This window comes from Adiantum capillus-veneris, chromosome 29, assembly GCF_014529385.1.
Source record: "Adiantum capillus-veneris isolate H3 chromosome 29, ASM1452938v2, whole genome shotgun sequence".
NCBI lineage: Eukaryota > Viridiplantae > Streptophyta > Polypodiopsida > Polypodiales > Pteridaceae > Adiantum > Adiantum capillus-veneris.
The window spans coordinates 123,158,150-123,177,249 of record NC_140959.1 but is presented as its reverse complement, the minus strand read 5'-3'; the positions used below and the strand labels follow the sequence as shown (position 1 = coordinate 123,177,249).

The following is a 19,100-nucleotide window of genomic DNA, read 5'->3' as shown; positions in this document are numbered from 1 at the left end:
CTGGTCAGAGCACCAACGACTACATCTGAACTGAGCTCATTTTTGGGGTATGTCAATTTCTATCGAGACGATTCATTCATATGTTTGCAACAAAGGCACTTCCTCTGTATGAATTAACTTAGAAGGGGGGAGAAGTTCATTTGGACCCCCGAATGTGAAGGGAGTTTTCAGTGCTTCAAGGAGTCGATCAGCAAGAAGCTGATACTTCATCAACTAGATTGGGATATTATTTTCCATGTTCATGTGGATGCGTATGGAATGGCAATTGGAGAAATATTAGCCCAACATGATAGGAAGATAGGCTACATAGTCTACTTTGTCAGTCGCGCCGATTCAGTATAGCTAAACAATGTTATCCCAGAATAGGGAGGGAGGCATTGGGAATGTTTAGTGCAACAAATTCAGCCATTATTATTGGGCAAACTATTTCACTTTTATGTGGATCATCAGACTCTTTTGCTTTTTATCAACACACAAATTATACAAGGGAGACTGATCAAATGGATGATTTTCTTGATGGAATTTGAGTTCAAAATCTTCCATAAGCCAAGCAAGACTCGCTGAGGTGTTGATTTCTTATCAAGGAGTACAAAAAGATTTTCACAAATATCAATGCGCGATGACCCATTAGATATTGAATTACTTCAAAATTTGATAGTGGAAGGACCGGATCAAGAGTGGCAAGATGTGTATGATTTCCTTCAGTATGGGGGATTTCTAGAAGATTGGTCCCAAGAAAGTAAGAAGGCATTGATTCTGAAGAGTTTGAAGTTCACCATCATAGGAGGAGCATTGTACAGATTGGGAATAGATAGGGTTCTTTGAACGTGTGTGTCTGTGCAAGGAAGAATGCAAGTGATTACAGAGGCTCATAGTGGAAGATCTCGAGGACATTTTTCCACTAACATCACTTACATGAAAAATTTGCAAGCAGGACTATGCTAATAGACTATGATGGCTAATGTTAAAGATTTTTTGCAAAACTTGTGATATTTTTTAGAGGATGGGAAGGCCGACGACAACAAATATGACTTCTCTGACACCCATTCAACCATTAGAGGTGTTTATGAAATAAGGAATGGGTCCATTCAAGGAGGCCACCTCTAGAAAGAACAAGCACATGCTATGTCAGCAAATAGATAGAGGCATTACCTACCAACATTGCCAAGTCTACAACGTCGTTTTTGTATGAATATGTAATTTGTAAATTTGGTTGTTTGCCAATCAAGATTGTGCCAGAGAAAGGAACCCATTTCCTCAATGAGACAATCCAGATACATACTGAAATTTTCTCAATTAAGCATAAATCAACACCATACTATCCCAGATGCAACGGGCTAGCTAAAAGCAGCAATAAGAAAATCAAAACCATACTTACAAAAAATGATCAAAAAGAGCCTCAGATCTGGGATGAGAAACTTCAGACTCTATTATGGGTATATCAAATTTCTCACAAGGTTACCACTGGAATGACACCTTTCAAGATGGTTTATGGCACCGAGGTAGTGGTAAATATGGAATTTGAAATTCCCAATCTCAGATTAGCTATTGAGCATGGTATGGATTTCAATGAAAACTTAAAGCAAACAATGGATGAATTGTTGAGACTAAATGAAATAAGACAGAGAGCTATGTTAGAACAAGAAAAGAGTCACAAGAAGAGAAAGCACTAGCATGATAGTAAAATCAAATTCAGAGAGTTAAAAAAGGGTATCTATTATTGAAAGTTAGGCCTGAAGAAACTTTGTCTAAAAGTTGCATGGTCAAGACCTTATGAAGTGGATTGGGTTTTCTTCAATGGAACAGTTAGGCTAAAGGACTTATCAGGCTTACTATTGCCAGGGGTCTACAATGGAGCCACAATCAAGTTGTATTATGCCAAATCAAATGGAATCCCAACAACACCAGTTCAAGAGGCTAGAGTTCACAGACAGATGATGATACTATGAATATGTTCAACATCAGACTAGTTGAGGAAGGAGTGGAGGATTTTCAAAAACTAGTAGAGGTGTTGGGTATGGTCCCAGTCCAGGATTAGAATACAGAACCATCAAATGAGTTTGAAATGTATAATGGTCACTAGCATAACATTAATGGAGAAAACACTCATGGAATCTTGCCATTAATCATTTAGAAGGACCAATCAATGCATGCACACCATGTCACAAATGGTGGCCATAAACCCAAGGCAGTAGGATTATGGGGCATTCATGGTGTGTATTCTATAACTATGCAAAGCATGTGTGATCTAGCACTTTATCCTCAAAGACTTGCGTGCCTACCTTTGTGGCTTGCAGAGATTCCTCTACCAGCATCTACGTCGTTGCCATATATACACAGCTTGCCTTGCCATCGCTTACGCCTTCTCCTTCAACTGTCTCAATTGTTCAACCAAAAACCCGCATGTGTTCATGTTTTGACTCATCGTCATCATCCAGTAAGTTTTTTCCCTCTACACAAGATTGTTCATTGGATTCGGAGATGGGGAAACAAAAGCGGTTGATGTCACAAAAGATGCAGGAAGCTATGGATGAAAAAGTTGCAGAGGTTGAGGCATGGCTTAGCCCAGTCAAACAAGAATTTTTAAAAAAAGCAAAAAGTTGTCGAGATTTAGGGGCTTTTGGAAGGGTTGAAAACCACCAGTAGGCTTGGGTGAGACTATGGCCTTAGGAATTTTCTTTTCTCATGAGGCTTGAATATTAAAGCCTTAAAAGTAAGGGCTTTGGAGCTTGGGTGGCTAGCCTTGAAGGCTATATGGACAAGCCAAGATTTTTATGTAAAGCTCAAGGTAATTGTAGTGTGAACATGGCTTGATGTAGAAGAAAAAAACGAGCATTGCTTGGGACAGGTTGTGTGGGAGGCAGAGATGATGGTGAGTGTCCTATTGCATTTTTCAAAGCGTTGCAAAATAAGAAAATGACTACAAACGGATGGCAACTAGTTTTGACAACAGGTGGGCAGCTTTTTGGTTGAAAGTCGTTTTCAAGATTTCTTGTCAAATTATTGGGTGGCAACCATGATGCAATTGTAACAAAACATGTAAGACCAATTTGCAAACCTTCTTTAGCTCCAATTTAGAATTCAATTATCCACATGTTAGTTAAATTACTAGCCACAAGAACATCAACCAAGTATACACAAGTGTTGCTATCCCAATTTTTTATGATGATGCTAAATCATACCATCACAGTGATTTTCTAGGTATCCCAAGTCAATTACTCAAGGGGAAGAAAAAAATCATAACATAGAATCTTAGTCTATATTTTGATGGCGATTGTTGCAACATGCTTTAGCCAGAGAGAGGCAAGTGAGAAGTGGGAAAATTGGAGTTTTTAATACTTGATTTGGACCCATGTGCTAGAGTTCAAGTAATCACTGTTTGAATGTGTTTTTGTCATCGGTGTTTAAACACGTATGTTGGAGTTCAAAGCACGTTGCATCTAGGAAGGAACCAACTTGACATATACAAAACAATATTGTGTTGTAGACAATCCATTGTTGTACTAAATTTCGCCCCCTTAAACCCAATTTCATCTTAGAATTGCTAAGCTACATCATGCTTAGATATCAATGGATTCAATAGGTCATGGTTCCTACAGCACTTCCTTAAGTAGATATATGGGTTTACATTTGAATGCATAAACATGGCTCTCAAACTTGATACATCATGTTTTTCTCACATTTGGATACATCATGCAAGTGTAGAGGGTAGTTTCAATGTGTAGGGATTCATTGTTCATCCTTAGTATAATGTGATTCTCCTTGTTGTTTGTAGTGTCGTAGTCATTGTGTTGGTGATGTTATTCTTCTTTGATGATGATGGTTGCTTGTATCATCCTTCCCTTCAAGATGACCTTCTTATTCTTTGATCTTTGCCACTGCGCTATTGCAACTTGTTCATTACGATTTGAGAGATATCGACTGACCAATTGCAAGGTTTTTGGAAAGTTGCAGATGGTTTTGATAGATTGCTTACAGGTCGTAGGTGGATAGCTACACATTTTTACAGATCTGTTTTGATCTATAAAATAGCTCGTTTCATGCCCATTTTTGCTTGTTGGTAATCGTTTTTTTATGATCTACAACTTTGCAAAAGGAAGTTTTTGCAAATTCTATAAGGTTTGAGAGATATCTACCGACCAATTGTAGGGTGTTGTAAAAGTTGCAGATGCTTAGTGAAGAGTTGTTGGAAGTGGGATGCTTACTGTGCATACTTCATTTGTTCAATGTGTGGCTGATTTGCTTGGGGATTTTGAGTATACATAACAGAAATTTATGTGTGGCTTATAAAGAAAACATATGCGATCGGATTATGTTTATTGTGCATCTTGCAGTTTTGCACTTGCTTATGCGTATTATTGATTACTTTGATACACAGTCTTGTGGATATAACTTGTGTACGCATTTGTGGAGCCATTTTGGCTAGTTCGATAGTCTCGGCCATTTTTGAGACTTGATCAAAAAATAGTCACTTTTGAGATTTGACTATAGTCGTGTCATTGCTTAGCCTTTTGTAAGGGTCATGTGTTAGGTTTTTTGAAGCCGAACACCGAGGGCTAGGTTACCGAGTGCAAGGTGGCTTAGGTCGTTCGAGTTTCCCTTATTGTGGCCTCGTCATAGGACACGTATGATAGTAAACATAGGTGCTCGACATATGCGGTCACAGACTATTTTGGTGGTTTATGACATTTGGGATTTGAGATTCTATTCTTTTTATAAGACAAATTCAACCAAATTTTCTCGTGAATTTCATGGATGTGATGACTTGAACATCTCTTTATCTTGCAATTCATGCTCTTGGGCTTCCATTGGGTTTGTTGATTGAGATTTTACTTAATTTACAACTAAAAATCAAAATTGTCATGACTTTTCTGGTCATTTAGTGACATTATGGCTTTGCTTAACATTGAAAATTTTGATGGAAACAACTACTCTTATTGGAAGAAGCAAATCATGAATGTCTTGGTTCAAGAGAAGTAGGTTAAGCCCATGAAGTTTCAAGGTGTCAAGATGTGAAAGAATGGGAAGAGATAGATGAACTAACTAAGTCTACCATTCAATTATCGTTGTCTAAAACTATGTACTACAATGTGGAAGATGTTGAACGAGGTGCTTATGCATTATAGGAGCGTTTGTGCAACCTTACCTAGTACTGCATCTTAAGTCTATTGGATAAAGAAGCTTGTTGATTGTCGCATGAAAGGAGTTCAATGTCAAATCACTTGAATGAGCTCAATGCAAATTTTAATCAACTGATTGCACAGAAGGTTTCTCTTAATGATAGCCTAAAAGCTATGTTTCCATTGTCCAAAAAACTTGGGATACTTTTCGTGCAACAATTATGGAGAAGGTTGGTAGTTCTTTGTTGGCTAATGAGATAAACAAGAAGAACAATGGCAATGGGAAAGGTTCTATTTCTCTTAATGATTGGGATAGGTTGTAGCCAAGAATGGAATCTGAGATCAAGAAGCAAATCTCATTCTTGTCATGACATATAATGTTACCATTGCAATAAGCATGGTCATATACGAAAATATTGTTTTAGATGGAAAAGAGAGCAAAAGAAAGCCAAAGATAAGCAAATTCAAGACGACAGTGAACAAAAATCTTCGTCTTTGAAGATTGAAGAAGTAAAAGCTTGCTTCAAAGACCCTTACTCTGCCACAATCGGACATCATTAATCCACTTCACCATTGCCAATAACCATGTCGATTATTGTAGATGACCAAGATTGCATAACATTGGACTACATTGCTCTGTATCTATTTTAGACAGGCAGATAGTGCAATCTTTGTTTGTATTGATGGTGCTAAAAATAGCAATGCTAGAGAGGGAAACCGCACCAATAGCAAGCCGCCAAGTGGGCGCACTAAGAATCACCTGGGGCTCTATGCTATTAAAAAAAAAGTAACGAAGTCGGTCATCTTGCTTACGCATTGACAATAATAACCTGAGCGGGGAGAGATCCAAAATGCCCTCAATTCTCAATCTTGCTAAAGCATTGACAATAATAACCTGAGTAGGGCGAGATCCAAGATGCCCTCAATTCTCAAGTTAACCTCAACTTCATCATAACCAACCAAAGAAACTTTTGCCCAAAACAAACGAGGATAAGAGATGACATTTTCAGCCTGTATCACTTCCTGCATACCTCTCCCAGCAACTCCATGGACTCTCAATTGGCACCCCCATACCTGGAGCTCAAGCATCAGTTATTGATCAGCTCAAGATATAGGGCAAGCCATGTTCATTTAGTCCCATATGTCATACTATGTCATACTAGACCTTCAAGGACGACAATACAATCTCTCTCTCTCTCTCTCTCTCTCTCTCTCTCTCTCTCTCTCTCTCTCACACACACACACACACACACACACACACACACACACACACACACACACACAAAATATGTCCAGATTACCCACATGTTACACATAATATAACAAAGAATTTGATGAGGACAAACCAATTGATATGCTATTCTGCAGCCTTGCTTTATACGCGAGGCATCATTATGCCTTTTGGCATATAAGAATTGTATGCTTGCATTGCTTCCCCTTTTGAAAGCATTCATGCTATATCTGCCAAAGCTGGAGGAATAATTGTGCTTTGGCTTGATGTCAAACGGCACAGCAAGAGCTCAATAATAAATGAACCATAAGCATGGCTAAGACCCTACTAATCATCAATTACTTCTGCTTTCTACACTGAGAAGACTGAAGAATTGCTGATACCATCAAAACAGGCACAGGCCAAGCAAAGCCAGGAGATGCCAAGACCGCAATGGAACCGTACGCTCCTGCAACGGCATAAACTTGCTGCAAGAAAGTTCAGCAAATATGTCAGCATTGCCATTTTTTGGCTCCTCCGAATTTATTAACCAAAGTTAACAGAACAGACAATCTTACCCCGAAATGAATGAATGAGAGAATCACGCAGCACCCCATCAAGAGTAAACGGACCCGTCTGCAACTTGCACGCTTGGGCCACTTAAACGAGTGCTCAATTACGAAGGAGCTCTCATCCTGTTTCTGAGTATCCTCATCTCCACCTTGACATGATAGAAAGCTCTTCATATCACCGTTAATTTCCTCGACGGTCCTCTCTTTCTTTTTCAGACTTGCAGGCATCTCCATTTGGTAGATCTCATGCAGAGACGCTTCCGCTGATAATGCGAACGTGAGAGTATACAAGGGGAGCACTACAAAGTAAAGATATGGAAGTACAATCACCATGAGGTCAGGCCAGCCTAGACCACTGAGAGGTGAAATGTCACTCAAACGAACTTCCCAGCCCCTCAGAGACATGAATCCTAGTGAATGACCATCTGCGAGTGCTTGACCCCAATACCAAGGAAAGAAAATCAGCCACACCAGTACAAAAAGCTGCTCGAACCATAGTACATTGTGGGCACAACCTTGTAACCAGAACCATATAAACAACTCGAGGGACCTGCGTGCTGTTAGCTTCTGGTTTGCCATTTTGAACAAGCAATATGACCATCGCTCATAGCGCCCATTTCCCAACAGGAAATGTAAGAAGAACTTGGGAAGGAGGAAAAAGATGACAAGAGAAGCAAATGCTAGCCATAACAAAACCATAAAAGCTTCCTCCCAGAGAAAACCCATCACTAGAAACTCCCTCCAAGTCTTCTTTAATTCACTAACCCTCCTGTCAATAGAAAATGACCGAATGCTGCTCTCTGTCAATTTTCCTGCTGAGTCTAGTGTTGACACTTGATATGCATATTGTTTTACAGGAGAGTCTTTGTACTTGATGCTATTCCACCGGGCTTCGTAAATGTACCCCGTGTTACCTACCTTGTCTATTGCATGCATTTTGAGCTCTTCCAAAAGATGTGGCTTTCCAGATATCATATGATAGAGCTTTGCAATCACTGACACTAAGGGCTGTTGTGAGAAGACCAAAGCCCTGACGACATCCTCAATTGCTGCAGAATGTGGTAGTTGTGCTGATCGCTCCATCCTTTGCAAATCAAGAGGGTACGTTGGCACAATGAAAGTAGGCAACCAATCCTTATTTTCATGATCTGAAGCATTAAGTTCCGACACATCAAAGTCAACAAAAGCTGTATGCCCTTGGTCTATTGTGATAATGCGCAAGGTTCTACGCATTCTCCAATCTCCCAGCTCCCACTCCCAAAATTCTCCAATTCCATCTTCAGAGCCACCTCCACATTCGTGCAACTTGCCTGTTCTTCCGTTGGAATGCAAATGATGGTTTATAAGATTAGGCCCAAAGGACTTGTGCAAATGTCCACAAACATAAGCAGCAACCGAGTGCTTTGCTAATATAAACTCTGGTCTGGACCCTCGCTCAGTGCTTGCCGTGAATGACATAGGAAAATGACCAAAGACTAACTTTGTAACTTTTTCAGGAGGACAAGTGTCCCACTGGCTAAGCTCCAAATCCATCTCTGTCAGTTGCTCCTCACTTGGGTGTCCAAATAGATTGCAAGGCCCTCTTAAACCAACATTCATGGATGTATCGACGCCAACAAACAAATGCTTCCATCCACTGCTCTACAACAGACCAAGAAAAGAAGCTTTTAAGCACCGCAATAAAAACAATGACCTATTGAGCTGCAAACATCCCATTTCTAAGCACCGCAATAAAAACAAGGGAAAATTACCAAAATGCCCCTGAACTTTGTGGAAATTCCCAAAATACCCCACATTAAAAATATCCCAATATAACCCTCATATTTGCCCAAAAATTCTCAAAATACCCCTCACTAATCTCAAAAACATCTCCACGGAGAATTTGTTTTGCAACTCTCAATAGGAAGATTGGTTCGCCCTCAGTAGAAGATGATTTTAGATGGTATTGTGGGCTCTTGTAGGCTACAGTGTCACTTTCACAGGACACACAGTTAGTACAGTTGGTCTAGTCTGGTTCACACTGGACGGACTCTCTGGGCTGGTCAGTGACATGTGGCAGGGATACGGACGGTGGTCTAGTGGACATCGTGACCAGGTCACCACCACCACTCAGTTTGAGGATAGACTTAGATGGCTGACATTTATGAGCCGTTGGTGGCTCTTTATGGTTGTACATAAGAGTAGTAGTTGTTGGGTCATGATTATTATCTTCTTCATATATGGTCCAGCGTCGTCGTCTAGAGTAGTGAGTCCATACACACAGCACGTCTGCACCATCCCTGCACATCTGAGCCTTGACACCCCCATTGTACTTGTGAGTTCTGGGCTGAAGCCGAGTGTGCTGCCACGCCAGAGTCTGTATTGGTTCCTTTGAGATAGTCGAGTCCATATGTTCTGGTCTGCTATTGTGTTTCTGTGTTGATTTGCTGTTATCTATTGTTTCCTATGTTTCCATTCTGTTTTGAGTGAGATGTCACGGACATTGCACTGAGGAGTATCCACTGTAGAAAGCACGACACACTATCCGCACTACAGGTGCTCTCATTTTTGGCATGCCCGGTGGGACCTCAACTGAAGTCTCACTCACTGTTGAGGTACAAATCGAGAAGCTAGCTGGGTTTTACCTAGCCTCGCCTACTTCGCCTTGCACAGTGCAGCCTACTGGTCTAGTCCTCTCTCGCCCTGGTCCAACCAGCTCTCGACCTGGTCTAGTCCTCCCTCGTCCCTGGGCTAGTCCTTCCTCGTCCCTGGTCCAGCTAGGTGGTCTAGTCACTCGCCCTGGTCTAGTAGAGTCTAGACCGGTGTTCAACCAATTAAAGGTCTTCTTGCCCAAAGCTTGGTTGGGTTTGTGGTCACTGCATGACACATACAAGGCGGTCATTAGAGCGTCAAAGCGCACTACTGAGTCCTCTGAAGTACTACAACAGAAGACGTCAACCCTTGGTACCTAGTAGAAGTCCACCAACCTCATCACCCATACCTCCACATATGGCATCATCCATTCCTCCATCCGGTTCTACATCTTCAAGGTCACCTTCCCCAGTAAAGCTCTCTCCCATTTTGTTATAGAAAGCTATTGAGCAACGGGCTCCTGAGCAAGAGGCCATGGAGGCGTTGACCAGTGTTTTGGCCAAGGTAAACATCAAGTTTCCTACTTTCAAGGGACTCTCCTCAAAAGATGCAGACAACCATGCGAGGAGGTTTGTATCTCTCTGTAGAGGTCGTGGTCTTAATAGAGAAGATGCTTATTTGGTACTCTTTCCATCTACCTTGGATGGCTTAGCAGACAAGTGCTATCAACTTAATGCCCGAATTCACTATGATGGCATTGGGTCTCCAGCCTACCCGGCCCGCTCCCTTTACAGTGACTTTGGCAGACCAGAGAATTGTCTACCATGTAGGAATAGTAGACAAGGTCCCTCTGCAGGTACAGGACTTCACATTCGACCTAGATTTTGTTGTGGTTCGCCTCCCTCAGATTGAAGGCGGATTTCTGTTACTGATTGGAAGACCATGGCTCTGACACACAAAGGCATTACATAATTGGGGAATTGATTCAATGTGGATACGTAGCCCGGGCTATCCAATGAAACCTATTCGTCTTGAAGGGGGAATGGATCCGGTGGTGAATCATAGTTCTCTATCAATGGAGTCAAACTCCCCAACGTTCATAGCCTACTCCATCGGATGGACCAGAAGAAGACCTGCTAGAGTGGTTGGAGGCTATCCACTCTATGCCTTGCTATGTGGTCTCCGTTCAAGCCTTGCTAGAGGACACACCATCTTCCAGTGTTGCTACAGTGGCTGAGCCCAGCGCACCGACTCCATTGCTCCCAGAGGTTGATAGCTCAGCTTGCCCCTCAATAGAAGCCTTTGGACTTGGGGAGCCTATCAAAGACCTTCGAAGGGGTAAGAAATCTCCTTTACAAGAGTTGACCCACGCCACACCCTCAGCCTCACTTGTGCCTGATACACTGCCCCAGTCCAAGCTATCCTACGTACCGGATGAACTTCCCTTCGACGAGCTTCCACCAGAATGGTTACAAGAAGAGTATGCCGATTTCAATATCGATCAGACGCCAGCTCATGATGTTCGGAAGCTTACAGAGGCGGCAAGGTCTTCTCTTCCTGATACATCCTCGCCAACTACACTGCCTGACCCCATCAGAGAAGTCAACCTAGGCAACCCTGAAAACCATCAGCCCATCCTGTTAGCCGCTTAGTTATTGTTGGGTTAAAGGCCTAAACAACCCCTTTTTGTACATTTTTATACTTTGTCCAGGTTCAATACACATTTTTTTAAAGTCACTTATAATAAAAGTAGGAAAACCCAAAACTCAATTATTGAGTTTTCCCCAAAAACGTGAGCTCTCTCTCTCTCTCCCTGCTTCAATCCCTAGCACTTCCTCTCTGCTGCACTCCACCTCCTGCTTCTTGCCCCAATCCTACACTACATCGCGACGCGCACCTACGGTACCTTTTGCTTCGCGCTTTCAACTGGTATCAGAGCCCTAGGGTTTCAAAACAGTCCTGCGCAGTTTGCTGGACAACGAGTTAAAATTGCTCTCCCGCGATCAATTTCACTTCCATCGCGAAGCCCCTTGCTTCCGGAGTCGAAAAGGTCACCAAAACTGTCAAAATAGCCCAAAACAGACTGTTTTAGGTCAAAACAGGTGATTTACAGGTTGTAACAGGTCAAAACAACAATACGCAGGTGTACCAAAGTTGTGGGATCACATGTATTGATGTTTGTCGCGACAAATTGAGTGAAAAGCTGAGCACAGGTACTTGAAATTGCACTTTTCAACTGAAATTTCAGATTTGGACAGTTTCATGTAAAGAAATTGTGGTCTGTCGTATGCAAAGTCTTGTGGTTGCTCATATTTGCTGAAATTTTCAGCCTATTGCATCTCTCTTGTATACACACTTGTGGTTGAATTAAAATGGCTTCTTCCTCTTCCGCATCTGACATTAAAAGTTTGATGGAAATCAAACGGTTCGATGGTCAAGGCTTCGACCTCTGGCAAGAACGTATGCAAGGTATCCTTTTCTTAAAGGATTGTGAAGATGCATTAGAAGAGAATAAGCCGCCAGGTTTGTCTGACGAAGAGTGGGCGAGGTTGAATAAGAAAGCTATAGCCTACATCAAAATGGCTATCAATGATGACATTTTGACGGACATCAAGCGTTTGGACTCTACTTATGCAATATGGCAAAAGCTTAAGTCCAATTATGAAAACACCACGCCTGTGAACTAGATACATTTGATGCGAAAGTTGGTGAATATGCAGCTTGATGACTCGAAGTCAGCTTTTGAGCATTTGAGTGCTTTTACAGGTGTGTTGAGTCAGTTGCACGACAGTGGGCTTCAGCAATTCGATGATAAGCTGAAAGCTATTTTCTTGCTTATGACATTGCCAGATACTTGGGAAACCTTGGTTGTCTCTCTAAGCAACAGTCCCATCATCATGTATGACGGTGTGAGAGGGTCTATTCTCAATGAAGAGATTAGACGCAAGTCTAGTGGGGAAGGTGGCAGTTCTGCCTACAATGCAAGAGGTAGAAATCAAAAGCGTGATGCGGACAACAAGACTCAAAATAGAAGTAAGAGCAAGACAAAGAATAAGGACGTCACTTGTTATCAATGTCGCAGAAAGGGTCACAAGAAACCAGATTGCAGGTATTTCAAGAAAGAGCAGGAAAGGAAGAAGGAAACGCAAGATAAGAAGAAGAAAGAGGATAAATCAACAAGTGATTCCTCCAAGGATGCTGAGAATGCAAATGTATCCTCTAGTGTGGTCATTGAGGAGTTGTCAGACATTGAGAAAATCTTGGTTGCGGCTTCATGCCCCTCAAATTTGGTGATAGCCAATACAGAAGACATGCTTATCTCGAAGAAAGATGTCATTGATGCATTGCTCGGTGCTAATGATGGCCTATCCCAATCATGGATAGTAGATTCTGGTGCTTCATTCCATGTGACTCCATCTTTGGAGTGTTTTGCTATATATGTTGCAAGCAATTATGGCAAGGTGTACCTCGGTGATAATTTTGCTTGCAATATTGAGGGAATGGGTACTATGCGTTTGGCTCTTAGCAATGGTCAAGAGCTTGTGTTAAATGATGTCAGGTTTGTACCAGGCATTAAGAAAAGTTTGCTATCTGTTGGCCAGTTAGATGCATATGGTTATACTACCATCTTTGTTGGGGGTTCATGGAAGTTGCTTAAGGGCTCTATGCTTGTTGCAAAAGGGTCTAAAAGAGGTACTTTGTACTATCTTCGATGCAAAGCTTTGCCTGGCAAGTTTCTTGTTGTTGCTAAAGTTGCTTCACACACGGAATTGTGGCATAAGAGACTTGGCCATATGAGCCAAAAGGGTATCGATGTGCTTTCCTCTTTGAAAAGGGTTGCTGTAAAAGGAAAAAACTTGGATTTCTGTAACGATTGTCTTTATGGAAAGCAAAAGAAATCTTCTTATTACTCTGGTGTCTCTCACAAAGCTAATCTTCTTGATCTTATTCACTCTGATGTATGCACTATGCCTCTTAAGTCTTTTGGTGGTGCATTGTATTTTGTTACATTCATTGATGACTGTACTAGGAAAGGATGGGTACATTTGTTGAAAAGTAAGAGTGAGACTTTTAATGCTTTTAAGAAGTTTCATGCTTTTGTCACTACGCAAAAGAGTACTAAGCTTAAATGTCTCAGATTTGATAATGGAGGAGAGTATGTATCTGCTGAATTTCAACGTTTTTGTGATGAAAATGGGATTAAAAGGGAGTTGACAGCCCCTTATAATCCGTCTTCTAATGGTGTGGCTGAGAGGTATAATAGTACTTTATGCGAGAGAGTGCGTTGCATGTTGTCTACCGCTAATCTTTTCCAAGAATTTTGGGGGGAGGCATTGAAAACTGCAGTTCATATTTGCAATCGCTCTCCTAATAGTACGCTGAAAAATGACATTCCAGAGGAGGTTTGGTCTGGCAAATCTGCCTCTTATGATCATTTGAGAGCATTTGGCTGCGAAGCTTTTGTTCATGTACACAGTGACTTGAGAACAAAGCTTGATATGAAGTTCATTAAAGGAGTCTTCCTAAGTTATGGGGAAGAAGGTGAAATGGGCTACAGAGTGTGGTTACCACAATTTAGAAAGGTAATACGCAGCCGAGATGTAGTGTTCAATGAGGCAAAATTGCTTAAGCATTGCTACAAAATCTGATGCTGACAAGAAAACAGTCAGATTTCAGCCTTTCGTGCCACCCATTGATGTTGAAAAAGAGCCTCATGATGTATTACCGCAAGCTGAAATTGATAATCAGCCGGTTAACCTTGAGCCAGAAGAGGTAGGACATGATTTTGATGCTCCTAATGAGGATGGACAGCCGCCTGAATTAGCTGAAAATGATTTTCAACAGCATGATAGAGCTGAAAATGAGTTGCCTTATGATGTAGAACCGTTGCCTGAGAATGTAGATCATTGGGTACGCAGATCGACTTGTTTGAGAAGGCAATCGCAGAAATTTAACCCCTCTTTGGATCATGTAATGTTGACAGATGAGGGTGAACCTCTTACATATAAAGAGGCCAAATCATGTGAGTCAAGCAGCAAGTGGGAGCTTGCGATGCAAGAGGAAATGAAATCCTTGTATGCAAATGATACTTGGGATCTTGTGACATTGCCTAAAGGAAGAAAGGCTCTTCCTAACAAATGGGTATACAAGATTAAGATAGTGGATGAAAAACCCAAGTACAAAGCAAGATTGGTTGCAAAAGGATATGCACAGAAAGAAGGAATTGATTTTCAAGAAATCCTTTCTCCTGTTGTAAAGCTTACAACTTTACGTGTCCTTTTTGCTCTCGTTGCGGTGCTTGATTTGGAATTGAATCAAATGGATGTAAAGACATCGTTTTTGCATGGTGACATTGAAGAGGACATATACATGAAACAGCCTGAAGGTTTTGTAGTTCCTACACACGAGGAACTTGTATGCAAACTGAAAAGGGCTCTGTATGGTTTGAGACAATCATCACGACAGTGGTATAAGAAGTTTGACACTTTTATGCTGTCTCAAGGCTTTAAACGCAGCCATGCAAATCATTGTTTGTATACGAAAAGGGATGAAGATGGTAGTCCCATCATACTTGTTCTCTATGTTGATGACATGCTGCTTGCCGGGACACATAAGACTAGTCTTGATGCTCTGAAACATAAGCTAAATTCAGCATTTGCTATGAAGGATTTGGGTGATGCAGAGCATATTTTGAGCATGCGTATTAAAAGAGATAGAAAGCTGAAATTGCTGTTTTTATCTCAAGAAAGGTACATTGCAAAAGTACTTGACAGATTTAATATGGCTGATGCTAAGTCTCTTGGAGTACCTTTACCTCCATACACTAAGCTTAGCAAAGCAGATTGCCCAAAGGATGAGGTGGCATTGAAAGCAATGAAGGGAATCCCTTATGCATCAGCTTGTGGTTCTCTTATGTATGCTATGGTTGCCACTCGTCCCGACATTGCTTATGTAGTGGGAGTTGTTAGTCGATACATGTCGAATCCTCGCAAAGCGCATTGGGAAGCTGTCAAATGCATTCTGAGATATTTGAAAGATACACAATCAAAGTGTATCTGTTATGGCAAAAGTGACTTAAAGTTGCAAGGATATTGTGATGCAGACATGGCAGGTGACATGGATACCAGGAAATCTACCAATGGATATGTATTTGCCATTGCTGGTGGTGCAGTCTCTTGGTGTTCTAGGTTACAGAAAATTGTGGCATTGAGTACTACTGAGGCTAAATATATTTCAACCACAGAGGCTTCAAAAGAGGCCATTTAGTTGCGCAGACTTGCAAAAAAACTTGGCATGCCTGCTCATACACCCGTGTTGGGTTATGATAGCCAGAGTGCTGTCTATTTAGCCAAAAATGCCATGTTTCATGCGCGTACCAAACACATAGATGTGCGGTACCACTTCATACGACAGGTATTGGAGGATGGTCTAGTCACCTTGACTAAGATCCATAGACAGGATAACCCTACAGATGTTCTCACCAAGAGTCTTGCTAAGGCTCAACATGAGTATTGCATACATCTGGTGGGAGTTGGTTAACTTAAAGGCGTCATTTATGCCTTTAAGTGGGAGGTTGTTGAGTTAAAGGCCTAAATAACCCCTTTTTATACATTTTTATACTTTGTTCAAGTTCAATATGAACCTGGACACATTTTTTTTAAGTCACTTACAATAAAAGTGGGAAAACCCCAAACTCAATTATTGAGTTTTCCCCAAAAACGTGAGCTCTCTCTCTCTCTCCCTGCTTCGATCCCTAGCGCTTCCTCTGTGCTGCACTCCGCCTCCTGCTTCTTGCCCCAATCCTGCACTACATCGCGACGCGCACCTACCAGTACCTTCTGCTTCACGCTTTCAATTATGGAATCACCCCGCGCTACTCGACCAAGTAATCTCTTTCATGCAGTCTTTCAAGGATGTGTTTGCCTGGTCTTACCACGATTTGGAAGGGATCACAACAGAGTTAGGAGTCCACACAATCCCTCTGGTTGAGGGGGCTAAGCCGGTTAGAGGACGGGCTTACAAACTCAACCCCAAGTATGCAGAAGCAGTCAAAGTCGAGTTAGAAAAAATGCAAGAAGCAAGTATTATTGTGCCGGTGGAGCACTCAGAATGACGGTTATCGCTCCCAAGAAGTAGTCCAACAAAATTCGAGTTTACGTCGACTATCGAGCTCTGAATAAGGTGACGATCCCGGATGGATTTCTGACCCCTTTCACTGAGAGAGTCCTCGAAGATGTTGCTGGGCATGTACTGTACAGTTTCATGGACGGGTTCAACGGCTACAATTAGTTAGGAATACATCTTGACAACCAAGGAAAGACAGCTTTTGTCATTCCATGGGGAATTTTTTTCTACAAGAGGATGTCTTTTGGGCTGAAAAACACTCCTCCTTCATTCAATCGTATTGTCTACATCATATTTCGTCCCCTGCTCAACGACAATCTTAGAATCTTCATGGATGATTTTTCCACCTTCTCTGGCGCCCAATGTTCCACCCGGGTGGAAAACTTGGAGGAGCACTTAGCTCAACTCCCTGTAGTCTTCTCAAAGTGTCACGAGGCGCGCCTTAAGCTCAATCCAAACAAGTGCCGCTTTTTGGTGACTCAAGGTACGCTTTTAGGTCATGTTGTGTCTGTTGAAGGTTTACCACCTGACCCTGAGAAAATAGTGGCCATTTTAAGATTGCCCCCTCCACTTAATCCCAAAGGTGTTCAAAGCTTTGTAGGCCATACAGGCTATCATCGGAGGTTCATTCGCATGTATGCAGAGGTTGCCCAGCCCTTGACACGCCTGACTAGTGCTGCTATACCCTTTCAATGGTCCACAACTGAATCCCAAGCTTTTGCCTATCTCAAAAAGCGCCTAACTAAGGCACCTATTTTAGTTGCTCCTGATTGGTCCACTCCTTTTCATGTCCATACTGATGCTAGTCAATTTGCGGTCGGCGCGGTTTTGACTCAGCCGAGCAAGGAGTTCAACCTAGATCGCCCAGTCCACTATGCCAGTCGCCTGCTCACAAAGGCTGAGCGCAACTACAACACCACAAAAAGGAAAGGTTTGGCTATGGTGTATTCTTTACAAAAGTTTCGTCATTACTTGTTAGGGGTTCACTTCACTATCATCATGGATCATCATTCATATAAGGCCACGAGCGCGCTCGCTGCTGCTGTCAAATCCCTGCTGCGCCATCGCACCCCTCGCACTGCCCCTGTCCCAGCTCGTCCGCCCGCTGCCCTCTCCCCTGTGCTTGTTTCGCTGCCTGCCCGCTTGCCCCAGCCCGCTATATCCCCCCCCCCCCCCCCCCCCGCCTCGGCCCGTTCGCCCGCGTGTTTGGTTCATTCTCCTCGACAACTCCCTGCAGTTCAGCACTTTCGGCATTTGTATCAATTCCTTGGAGCAGTGTTTGGCGCGTTCAATTGCAGCACCCTCCCGTCGTCCCCTTCTTACGCCACAGCAGTAGACACAGATGGAGGCTCCAGCTTCGCCACAGAGAGACTCGCCAGAAGCCCCCTCGCTCGACCCCGCTGAGCCCACCATTCGACTTGCTCTCTTGCCTACAGAGCTGTAGCGCGGATAATGTGTCGTGCTCTCTACAGTGTGGGTGCCCCTCAGTGCAATGTGCGTGACAATCTCACTCAAACAAATGGAAACTCTCTCAAACAGAATGAAACACAGAAACAATGGATAACAACAGAGACACAACAGTGGACCAGAACATGTGGACTCGACTAGCTCAATGAACCATGTACAGACTCTGGCGTGGCAGCACACTCAGCTCCAGCCCAGGACTCACAGGTACAAATGGGGGTGTCGAGGCTCAGATGTGCCGGGATGGTGAAGCAGTGCTCTGTGTAAGACTCGCTACCTAGACGATGTTGGACCAAAGGTGAAGCCCATCCTGCCGATGACCAACCGCTACTACTCATATGTAACACCATAAAGGGTCACCAACGGCTCATAAATGTCAGCCATGCGGTGACCTGGCCACGATGTCCACTAGACCACCGTCGGTACCCTGCCACCACTGCCACGTGTCACTCCCAGCCCAGAGGGTCCGTCCAGTGTGAAACAGCCTAGACCAACTGTACTAACCGTGTCCTCTATAAGTGACACTGTAGCCTGCTACAGGTTGCCCGCCACAAGACCGCTCACTGTCTCGGTGAGAGGAAATATTGAAAAAACTGCGAAAGAAAACCCTTAGGTACTGCATCTGCACATATTTCTTGAAGTAGGTTCTAGGCCCAAAAGTGGAGTTTAGACACACTGTACTGCTTGCAAGCGTTTTAAGCCTTTGGATAGGCGGGACTCAATATGATTGCATAATCCAAGAATCCAATTGGCTAAACAGAATAAAGCTCCACAGCAAAGAGATATGCTCGGTTTGGATCCACCGCATCTTTATTATTGATAACCATAGTGAGAGAAAATGACCTGGTCCATGCTTGCAGATAATTTTGCCACACTCTTCTCAAAAGGAGGGATGACATAAGCCTGGGTAACACTGCAAGGAGGGATGACCATAAGCTCGAAAGGTTGATGACCATAGCCCAAAAAATATGATGAGGCTGAGGGGGTGGGGAGGGCTAGGGGGGCTGGCTAGGGACGAGGGGACGGGAGAGGGTGGGT

General features: G+C 42.8%; 1 protein-coding gene across 1 annotated transcript in view; it reads right to left on the bottom strand.

Moving 5' to 3' along the window:
* Positions 1-5,830: 5,830 nt before the first annotated feature.
* Positions 5,831-19,100, bottom strand: part of LOC147419875 (putative metallophosphoesterase At3g03305) — a 109,915-nt gene continuing 96,645 nt past the window's right edge. The window contains exons 3-5 of the mRNA XM_086506072.1: positions 6,909-8,543; positions 6,735-6,818; positions 5,831-6,194 (exon numbers count right to left, since the gene is read on the bottom strand). Coding sequence (XP_086362198.1) covers positions 5,994-6,194; positions 6,735-6,818; positions 6,909-8,543 — 1,920 coding nt within the window. The 3' untranslated portion in view covers positions 5,831-5,993. The remainder of the gene's footprint in view (positions 6,195-6,734; positions 6,819-6,908; positions 8,544-19,100) is intronic.